This window comes from Quercus lobata, chromosome 3, assembly GCF_001633185.2.
Source record: "Quercus lobata isolate SW786 chromosome 3, ValleyOak3.0 Primary Assembly, whole genome shotgun sequence".
NCBI lineage: Eukaryota > Viridiplantae > Streptophyta > Magnoliopsida > Fagales > Fagaceae > Quercus > Quercus lobata.
This window is the reverse complement of record NC_044906.1, coordinates 5382256-5393982: the sequence shown is the minus strand read 5'-3', so window position 1 is coordinate 5393982 and position 11727 is coordinate 5382256. Positions and strand designations below refer to the sequence as shown.

Genomic DNA, 11727 nt, shown 5'->3' with positions numbered 1-11727 from the left:
TATATTCACTGATGGCAACTAGATTGCAATACATCAAGATGGCAACTAGATTATGCAGAAAATAATAACTATGCAGAAACATAAACAGTAATTATGCAGAAATTACAAACAATAATTATGCAGAAATACAAACAATAATTATGCAGAAACAGTAATTATGCAAAAATTACAAATAGTAATTATGTAGAAACACAAACAGTAATTATGCATAAAATACAATCTGCAAAAACAGTAATTACGCAGAAAAACATAAAAATTTCTACAGCAACAAATAATTATGCAGAAATTAACATCATGCAAAGATACATCAGACATGCAGATCACTGTCAGTTGGTAACAAAAGGAAATTTATGGATCATCATAACTTCAATCTTAAAGTAAGAAAATTACAAAACTAGAACACTTGGTCACAAATGTGACTAAGTTTGAACATTTGAATGTGACCAAATCTGACTAAGTTTTGGACCATCAAAACTCTAGTCCTAAACTAGGAAAATTACAAAACAAGAGCACTTAATCTCAACATGTGTCATAGATTATAAAACATGATCCTAAACTAGAAAAATGGCTTGACTTTATGAACCATCTCATTCCATTCACTTGTAGCACTTTCTTGAGTCAAGGGACCTCCACTTGCAACACTTCCTTGAGTCAAGAGACTCCCTACACCATTAATTTTGTCGTTGGAGCCTACAACACTTGATATACTCTCTAAATGTTATGCTAATGCAACACTTGCTGATGAGCCTCCCTGATGTGATGCAGAACTTGTAGAAGCCGACTACAAAAAAAAAAAAAAAAAAAAAAAAAAAAAAAAAAAAAAAAAAAACCAATTACACATTACACATATCAAAAGCTTAGCATTAAAATTATCAAATCATGCATCTAAACTATTATTAATATCAAAGTAAAATATATAATTGTAAATATCTTTACCATTAAAAGTTGTGTAAAACTAGTAATATTTCTAGAAGAGACATCCTTTGTTTTCTTTTGTGCCATGATGTCATGTGCATATATTTCTTGTAAAAATTATACTAGTTTAGCAACAATAATAATATACTATATTAATGTGTAAAAATAAATAGTATGGTGAAAATAAAGATAATTTAGAAAATTACCTCCTGCACTTTTATTTTCTTTGTTTGCTTCTTTGATGTGCCTTCCTTTGGTTTCGGCATCTTTTCCATCCATGATTTCGTCCTACACTTTTTATTACGATAAATCTCCCTTTTTTTTATCCCTTTTGGTACAATCGTAATTAAAGCACATAATTGATCTTCTTTGTCTGCAAAATCGGTGAAAGGCCTAATGATGTCTACTTCTACATTAGCTTTGCAATTCCTAAGGTCACAAAGTTTTTTTTTTTTTTTTTTTTTTTTTTTTAAATCTGCGATTGTTAAGCTTAGAATATTATGGCCTTCTTTAATTTCACATGCCTCATTCACCAATTGAATATATTTTGGACATAAATCTCGATACCAATCTACATATTCCAGTCGAGTATTCGGCTTAATGTTATATGTTGTGCAATTTTTTTCGCTTCCATCTTTTGCATCTCTTCTCCACCTCTTCATGATATATCTATTAGGAATCAACTTGATATCCAATACATCAAGAACTTTCAAACCACCTACATAAAATACCAAATGACTCAAACTTTCTACAACTACAAGACAAAGTCTCATCTAATGGATTCCACATGACTTCATATTTTCCATATTGATTGAAAACTCCAACCACATAACTATGTGTTTGACTCACATTGCGTTCTAGGATGGAAAGTGTACTTACCTCTTCAACTTCTATCTGAAATAAATCAAACAATGTAGGCATGTACACTGTTGCTACTTGGTTAAGCATAGGAGAGCTTTTGAGCTTCAATCTTGGAAATTTATGTCTAGATTTGTATTCTGCTTCTAACTCCTTATCCTGCTTTTGATTGACAACTCTTTCAAAATAAGTGAAAAACTCTACTATATTGAGATCAGTACGCAAGCAATCCTTCAAGTCAACATTAAAACTCTCACTAAGCTGGGTTGTCTTCATTTCTGCAGTGAAAATTCTCTTAACATATGCTTGGACCCATTTTTCCTTCAATTTAAATAGATCAATTAGCCATTTATTTTCACGAATATTGTACTTATCTAGCATTTCATTCCAAACTGTAAGAAACTCATCTTCACCATCATACTCATAGATCTATGCTAAGAAATCATCATTAAATTGAGACTCATTTTTAAGTAAATGACCCAAGTATTTCTCAGCATTCTACCACATATGCCAACTACACAATGCATGATATGTCTTAGGCATGATTACTTTTATTGTAGCTGACATTGCTGCATCTTGATCGTTGAAAATAGTGATTGGCTTCTTTTCAAACATTGCTTCTAAAAAGGTCTTAAATAACCATACCAATGATTCAATCATTTCATCATATAAAAGTGCACCTCCAAATACAACAATTTCTCTATGGTGATTGAGACCCAAAAATACTCCAAGTGGCCTTGCATCTCTATTTTTACTATACATTGTATTAAACGTTATTACATCACCGAAGTGGCTATAGTCAATGATCATTCTTGCATCAGCCCAAAAGATATTAGTAATCAACTCTTCACAGTTCCATTGAGTAGCGAAATAATATGAAGGATTTTCCTTAAGTTGACGATTAAAATATCTTCCCAAGCTAGCAGCTTTCCCATGCTCCATGTCTCTCTGTCGCTTAGTGCGTAAATAGTTTTTATGATCTTGCTTGGTAAAACCAAGATGATCATATCCACCAACTTGCTTACTAAAAAGCTCATAAGGTTGCTTTAATCTTAATCCCGATTCATATGCCAAATCAATTTCAATAGCATGAGTTGCAGCCATTTTCCATTGTGATGGCATCATATGCACAGTTGATGGGAGGTGGAGATAGTGGTTATGCTCAGTAATAAATTTACTCATCACATATTTTTTACTATCTCGATTAAGTACAATAACCAAACGTGCTTCACAACCACATCTTGTTTCTGCTAATGGATTCTTTATATTCTGATCTCTCTTGCCTTTGCCTTGAACTCCCCCCTTCGCGCACACAAATCTCCTTGAAGTAACCACTACAGTCTTTTTACATTTATTTACATACTCTTTTTTAATACTAAAACCAGCCTTTCTGTCATATTCATTATAAAAATCATATGCAATCTCATCTGCTTCAAACTTCATCCCTTTAAATGGGGTAGATTCCATGGGCATATTAGAAAGAACATGTATTCCCATCATTATCTCTAGAAAAAATTGACCATAAATTTATTATAACTTTCACCTATCATTTGTTTTCAAAACAGAGATTATGCAAAAAAATGAGACATGGTAAAAATGAAAGAGTCATTGGAAGCAAGGGAAAATTTGGCTGCTGAATGAGCAGTAGAGTTACGGCATCTACTAATCCAACTAAAATTGCAAGAAACAAAAGACATAGCCAAGTCTTGAATGTTAGCAATCAAATGGGAAATAGACCAGGCAGAACAGAGACCATTGGTGTGGATAGACCAGGCAATCAAATATGCCATATATTAATAAAGATTCAATCTTTATCTCAAAAAAATAAAAAATAAAAAGATAGTCCAAGAATCATCCAGCCATTATAAAGATTAAATCTTTATCTTAAAAAATTAAAACTAAAAGTTCAGATAGACTGTAACTTGCATCCAGCGATCAAAACAACAATATAAACTCATCAAGACAACAATATAAATACAGAAAAATGAGATGGAGTCCAAGAATCATCCAGCCATTATAAAGATTCAATCTTTATCTCAAAAAATTAAAAATAAAAATTCAAATAGACTCTAACTTGCATCCAGCCACCAAAACAACAATATAAACTCACCAAAAAACAATATAAATGCAAAGAAATGATCAAACATCAAATAAGATAAGCATAAACAAGTTTTACAGATATACCTCTGTTTAGACAAAAACAAAGATGTGCTCCGAACCTTCTGTGAAGCTTTTTTTTTTTTTTTTTGGGTTAAAATCTGTGAAGCTTTGAACGTGCACGGATATACCTTTGTTTCACTTTTCCCTCCTAAAAGGTATTTTTTGTTTTCCAGTAGAATAGTCCAATTGAGTTAAACAACCCTCTAGTTTAAGTGTTTAACCCCAATTAAGTGTGTGTTTACATTTTAATTGACGTGGCACGTTTTTGACCCTTGATATAATGCAAAGATGATCCTGTCCGTGAACTGGACACTCTCCATTTCAAAGAGAAATGGAGAGGATCCGGATCCCAGTTGGGCTTGAGAGAGGCTTGGGCTGAGTCCCGTACCAAAGAAAAGCTGATTTTTGGTAAATGACTAAATACATCTACCTTATGTACTTTCCCTTTTTTTTTCATAAGAAAATAAGGAGAAGGAAAGAAGTAGATGAAGGCCTTCTGGCCTTTACCAGCTCCATGTCCATCCCAAGAGAAGCATTATAACTAATAAGATTTATACAAATATATCTTTACCTTTGAAGGTTAAGTTTTTTGCGTGATTATATTGTTAATTTTTTATTTTACTAGCGATAAACAAATGTAACAAAAAATTTAAGTAGAAATCTCAAAAAATGAACAAGAAAATATATTGCTTACAGTTATTATCTTGGACTTGTTAAGCTCCAAATGCTTGGACAACTTAGTTTCAGGCTCTTTTAACTTTGCACAGGCGCCTACAGCCTATGCCTAAAATTTGTTTAATACAACCCTACTTGCATGCACAACTCTTTCCAGGAATGATAACAACAAATCTTCTCCTTAGAATGTTGATTCAGGAGTCTTCTTCATGATTTCCATGAATTAATTGTGCTTAGACTATTGTATTTGATGCTAGAATGATGTTTGAACTCAATAATTTCAGTTCAACTGCACTATACCGAAGAGTTTTTGCAATCCTTCTATGCACCATAAGATCTCTAGCCTACTATACTTCTTGCCATTTCCCAGCCCTAGCATATATATTAGAAAGAAGAACGAAGACCCCACTTCCTTGAGGTTCCAACTCTGTTATGCGGCTTCTCACTTGATCAGCTAGATTTACATTTTCATGATTCTCACAACCATTTAAAAGAGCACCCCATATGGCAAAATTTCGGTTGCATTGACATTTTCTTCACTAATTTCTCTGCCCCTTCAAAGTAGCCTGCTCAACTCAAAAGATAAACCATGCAATACCATAATGCTCAACTGTTGGTTCTATGCCATAAAACTCATTGAGGCAAAATGTCTTTGACTCTCTTCAACCAACCCAACATGGCTACATGCGCACAAAATCCCAGTGAATGTGATCTCATCAGGAATAACATTATCATTCTCTTGAAAGTATTTGGTGCCTCCTTAGCAAGTCCATGTATAGCTAAGCTGGTGACCATACTAGCCCATGCCATCTCATCTTTCTTTTCCAATTTAGAGAAAATCTCCTGAGAACTTATTGTATTTCCAATTTTGGAATACATGTCCACTAGTTCTGTCCCAATAAAAGTATCTGAACCATTATTTGTTTTTAATATGTAAGCATGAATACTTTGTCCCAATGCTGGAGCCCCTAAATGAGCACAGGCACCAATCCCACTCAAAAAGATAGCTTTGTCCGGTACAAATCCAACAATCAGCATATCAAAAGATAGATTTAATGCCTCCACTGCACAACCGTACTGATTGTAAGCACCAATCATGGAATTCCAAGTGACCAAATTTCTTTGAGGCATATCGTTGAACAGGTCCCTTGCATATCTCAAGTTGCCACATTTTGCATACATATCCATAATTGCAGTTGCAAGTATCACATTGAAATTCAAATTTGACTCAAAGGGATCACATCCAAGTTGGCAAACACAACTATGAACCCAGTTTCCAGCATCTTTATCTCTACTTAGAGGCTTAGAGCACATACAACTAACGTCTTCACTAGGGTAATCTCATTCGGTTATTCCAAAACTCCATGTCCTTAAGCACTTCCATGGACTCTCTAGGCCGACACTTATTAACATTCACAGCAATTAGACTACTGCTAGCCAACACATTCCACTTTGGAATAAACTCAAATACTTTCAACCCTCCATCCATATCTGCGCAAGACACATGTATAAACTAGTAGAAGCATACACATCCAATTCATACCCAGTTTTCACAATGCCATTGAGAATTTTCTTTTCCATAATTTGGATAAATTATTACTGAACTTGCTTTGACCACTAAAGGGAATGTAAAATGGTCTGGGGAGTAACCCTTTTGCTGCATTTCTCTGTACATACAAAAAGCCTAATTTGGGTTGTTACTGTTAGAGTAACCTTTATTCATAGAGTTCCAAATGTATAAACTAGGCACCTCAATTTGGTTAACAACTGGCTTTGCATAATTGATGTCTCCAGATTTGGCATTCGCGCAAAAAATAAACAAGCCTACTGGCTACTGAGAGGGATTACATTTTTGATAACTTGATGTAGTGATCATTAGCCCGTGTAATTGTTTCAACTCAGTCATGGTCCTGCATTTTTCTAAGGAAGAGAGAACGAAGCCATAGTATTTCTTCACGTGCTTCTTCGTTGAGCAAAGAGATATCACATATAAAATTGGAAGATCTTTGGGTTCTTTCTCTAGACATATATCAGGGGTGGCTATACCTTGAGTCCAAGGTGGTCATAAGATCACCTGACCTGGAAAAAAAAAACAATTATTATATATAAATTTTAAAATTTTTTATTTTTTGTCTTTAACAAAACTTTGTGACTATCCTAAATATTTTTTAGGCCTAACATAATTAAATTCTAGACAAAATTTAGCAATAAGCTTGGTTATAGACTAAAATTACAACTTTATTCAATATTTGTTTTTTTTTTAATGTGAATTTAACAAATCTACCATTTAATTACATTTTCTTCTTAAATCCTCTATACTTGTAAAATTTCAAGAAAATAAAATATCAGTAGCTATATCGTCAATCAAATATTTAAATTTCGAGTTTTTGTAGTCTAAAATTATACAAAAATAATAATTTTATGGATCGAATGGTAAATAATACCCGATTGACATGAAATTTTGACATGTTTTAAGAACATAGAAAACATGTAATTCATCGATTAGATTTTCAAAATATGTAACAATGTTAATTCATTTAGTGAGAGTGACTACAACTAAGTTTGTAGCCAAATTTTGTTCTTAAACTTTGGTCCCCTTAATAATATATTAGGTCCTTACAAATAAAAAGAAAAAGTCCAAGGAAATTTTTATTTAACTAAACTTTTGAAGAGATATAGCTTACAACATTGATAATGAGACTATCATGTAATAATTTCAAAATAAAAAAATTTATAGAAAGAAATTGTAAGATTTTATGCATTTGCATGTGTGTATGTGGTTTTTTTTTTTTTTTTTTTTTTGGGTCAATGTATGAAGTTCTCTTTTTATTAGATTTTAAATAATTTAGGGGTTGTTTGGTAGGATGTTTTAAGCAACAATTTTCAGTGTTTAAACAATATCACATGTATTTTCACACACTTTTTCACCTACACGTATTTCCAAAAAATACAAACAACGTTACTAGAACAATATTGCCAAACGGCTCCTTAAGTTTCTTAATGACCACCCTCAGAAAAATTTCTAAAGTTGCCACTGACATATATATATATATATATATATATATAAAATTGCTTCTTGATGTAACTAACAGCTGCATCTGCCCAGAGAAAAGATTTTATATATATATATATATATATAAATAAAATTGCTTCTTGATGTAACTAACAGCTGCATCTGCCCAGAGAAAAGATTCATACATATATTGTAGTATAAGAATAGCTTTTTTTTTTTTTTTACTATCACTTTTAAAAAACGCTATCGTCAAACGTTATATATCTTCAAAATATTATTTTTCATCCTTTCACCATTTTTTTTTTCTTGCCAAATTCAAAAGTAAAAACCACGATTAAAACTTGTAGAAAAAAAAAAAAAAAAAAAAAAAAAAAAAAAAAAAAAAAACCTCCACAATTTTCAAAACCCTTCCCATTTAAAATTATTATCACCACGATTAGATATTTTCATTCTAAAATAAGAAAACTACGACACCCACCAAGCAGTTTTTCCCATCTTCATTGCACTATATCTCCAATTCCTTCATTTTATGCCTATGATCTTGATGCTAGGTGGGTTTTTCTTTCTTTTTTCTTTTTTCTTTTAAGCATACTTGAATATTGATTAAAACAAGGATTAGATTGAAAATGATTTCTTACTTAATAAGCTGTCACTTAGCAGTGCAAATTTTCATTCATATTTACTTTTCGAAAGTGCTTAAGTATTTGATTTTTTTACTTTAAAAACTAATGAGCTTATTAGACTTTATATATTCTTTTTATGCGCCTAGCTGCTCTAATTTTGGAATCGTATACGATGTAGTTAGGATTAGTATACCTTCATGTTGGCTAGATTAAGGTATGATTTTTTTTTTTTCATTTTATCATTTAATTTTGAATAATTGTTAGTCTACTTCATTTATCATTTTTTTTGCCATAGTTTCGGGTTCTAGAATACAAATTTATTTTGTATTGGATATATCATTTGAAGAAGTAAGGAAAAAAATCCCAAGCAAAATTGATTCAAACACTCGCTAGATAAAGGTATGATCTTTTTTTTTCCCACTTTTAATTTACATTTCATTTTTTATCCTATCATTTTACTTTTGTTCAATTGCTCATCTCTTTGCTTTACCATTTTTTTTCCTTCATTATTTCATATTCACTTTTCATTTTTGTTTTTTGTTTTTATGCTATGAACCTTGAATCATGAAAAAAAAAAATGGAAAAGTTGAAATAGTTTGGTTAAATTGTTTTGGGATTATTATTTATTTTAATCAATAACCAATTTAGTGACCCACTTTTTGATTTCTTTACATGTTGAAATGATAGATTAAGAAGAGTGGTAGCAGTTGTGAACTTTGATTTTTAGAAGAAACCATCAAGGTATCAAGAGCAAAGAATGTTGTATGAACTTAGATAGCTTAGTTTGTAACTTATTCAAAACTCTTCATTTTAATAGCTCTTTTAATGTATCAATGTGTATTTTTATAGAAGTTTCAAGTTACAATATATGTAGATTGTTGTGATCCAAACTATAACTACATATGACTAACCTCATCATATGTAACACGTGCCCGTAGGCCTTTCTTTTAATGTCAAAATTTTCGTTCACCTCAATTAGAGATTTATTTGTTTATGTGATGACATTTATGCATTTGTCACTCATCGAAATAGCTAGTATTGTGATGCGACCTAGCATAATAATAAAAAATTTAAAAAATCATGTCTTCCATGTAGCAGAAGGAGAGAGGAATTCGGCCTCTTAACTCCAACCCTCCAAATGGGACAAGCCATTGTGTCAAAAAAAAAAAAAAAAAAAAAATGGGACACGCCATTAGGTCCCCAAATCCAATAGAACCAAATAACCATGCTACACGGTATTGGGCTCTCTAGCCCAATGAATTAGCAAACACAGCCACACACTCGTACGATCCAAGACTAGCTATTCCTTTTTGACAATTTGGATGTGATTGTCACACACATTGTATGCATACTATAATGAAAACATGTGTTAAAACTCACGGTTTTAGTTATTGAAACACAAAATGAAGAAGAAGATGAAAAAAAAAACACTGAAAAAATTCTCTCCTGTGGGGGCGAAATTTCACCTCTTTCTCCTGTGGTATAAAAATTTTCTTACCCCTCTAGTGAATTTTCGTATCACTCTAGTAAGGCCAATTCTCTACTTGTTTCTTTCACTATACCTCATCTCAAAAAGTAGTAACACTTTCCATATGAAGATTGAGATAAAACATCAGTTTTTCATTACTAAAATGGAATGAAAAACCATCTTGGACATACAAATTAATATCCTACATTCTTTAACTATGCTAGAGAATAAACAAGCTGATATACTCTACTAATTAATCAGCTAAATTTAAATAAAGAACTATTTCAAAAGAAAACATACAAATTACGATATGGTTGAACAAACGATTCCAAACCTCAACTGCTAAGTAAAGAATAGCAGTTGACATCTGTCCTCCGCACAAAAGAGATAAAGCAATCTACGAAGAAGAAAAAGCGAAGAAAAGAACTCCGAATTAATTCCAAGTGACCAACAGATAGCTCAGCCACACGCAAAGAGAATTTCTCTTGCAAATTGAAGAAAAGTATATAAATGCATAATAGCTTACCATTTTGTACTTAATCAATAACCTAAAGGCTAAAAGCAAGGCAACAACCCCAACTGCCAAGTAAAGAATATTTTCCCAGACATCTAATACCTATGCACAGATAATTTGATTGCTTGCAAATTGAGAAAGGGTGGGGCTCAGTAGGGAAAGCAACAAATTAAAACATAAAGCAAGAAGAACATAGAATAGAAATTAAGCAAGCATAAATTGAGTTTTATTTTATTTTTATTTTTATTATTAGGAAGGGGGCTTTTAGATATTTTTTTTTTTTTTTTTTGGTGAGAATGAAGGGGGCTTTTAGTTGGTAGTAATATTTATGACATTATTAAGGTAATGTTTGCATTACGATGTTCAGACCATTTATTTGGACACAAGATTACACTAATCTAAAATTACCAAATATTTCACATTATCATAAATTATGGTAAGATCATCTATATTTTATATATATCTAAAAACTGGAACATAGTATTTATTATTTATTGTTGCTATACTCCTGTTGAGCTACATCATCCACCTAGTTTCAACTCTCTCTCTCTCCAAATTCAACCAGAGCTAAAGAAACTCTACATAAGAGGAAACCTCACAACTCTGGATAAAGGCAAATTTGGCAAATTGGCAGGTGCAAATTTTACGTTTAAAGTATTTATTGTTACTATGCTCCTATTGAGCTACATTATTAACCTAGTTTCAACTCTCTCTCTCTCTCTCTCCAAATTCAACCAGGGCTAAAGAAACTCTACATAAGAGGAGGAAACCTCACAACTCTGGATAAAGGCAAATTTGGCAAATTGGTAGGTGCAGACTTTATGTTTGAAGTACTTGAGTGAAATGAAGACGAATTGGAAAGAACTGCAAGAATTATTTTTTGAATTGGTTTACTTGGAGAGAGTCAGATGCCTAGGATCACTATGCCTTTTCGACGAGAATGGAGTGTGGCAAAGTTCGAAACCAATGCAATAAAAGCTGTTGCGAGCAATACCAGTAGTGTGGATTAATTGATTATTGTTAACTCTAGAGAACTCACATTATCAAAAATAAAAATAAAAAAATTATTGTATGTCCCATATGTCTTAGAAGCAATGCACAATTGTTCACATGACTTGTTATATTAGGGGTGCATAAATGTGGAGATGGTGTTACTCCAATGACATAAGACAATTCAAACATTGTGAAAGAAAATGTGAAAAAAATAATAATAAAAAAAGTTATCTCATAATACATAAAAGTTTATTGACTTTAAATCTAAATTTTGAATTCATAAAATATTATATTTAATTCTATATAATAAAAGTTAGATCCTAGCTAGATGTTAGATACTAAACTTTAACACCAAAATTTAATAATTCCACTTTATATAAAATTCTATAAATTCATCAAAGAGTCTTTACCTCAACTTGTACTTCTAGGTGTTTCTAATGAACATGTTCAAGTTCAAATCACTCCAACCCTTGTTATAACTATCAAATTATGAAAAATAATTTCTATA

General features: G+C 31.7%; 1 protein-coding gene and 1 pseudogene across 1 annotated transcript; both read right to left on the bottom strand.

The window, feature by feature from the left end:
* Nucleotides 1-202: 202 nt before the first annotated feature.
* Nucleotides 203-3270, bottom strand: LOC115980171 (protein FAR1-RELATED SEQUENCE 5-like). Its single transcript, XM_031102452.1, has 3 exons — nt 2323-3270; nt 1795-2202; nt 203-220 (listed from the first exon to the last, which is right to left on the bottom strand). The coding sequence occupies exons 1-3, from the start codon at nt 3268-3270 to the stop codon at nt 203-205; spliced, it is 1374 nt and encodes a 457-aa protein (XP_030958312.1).
* A 1571-nt stretch (nt 3271-4841) lies between these two features.
* On the bottom strand, nt 4842-8443 carry LOC115980170 (annotated as a pseudogene).
* Between the last annotated feature and the right edge of the window lie 3284 nt (nt 8444-11727).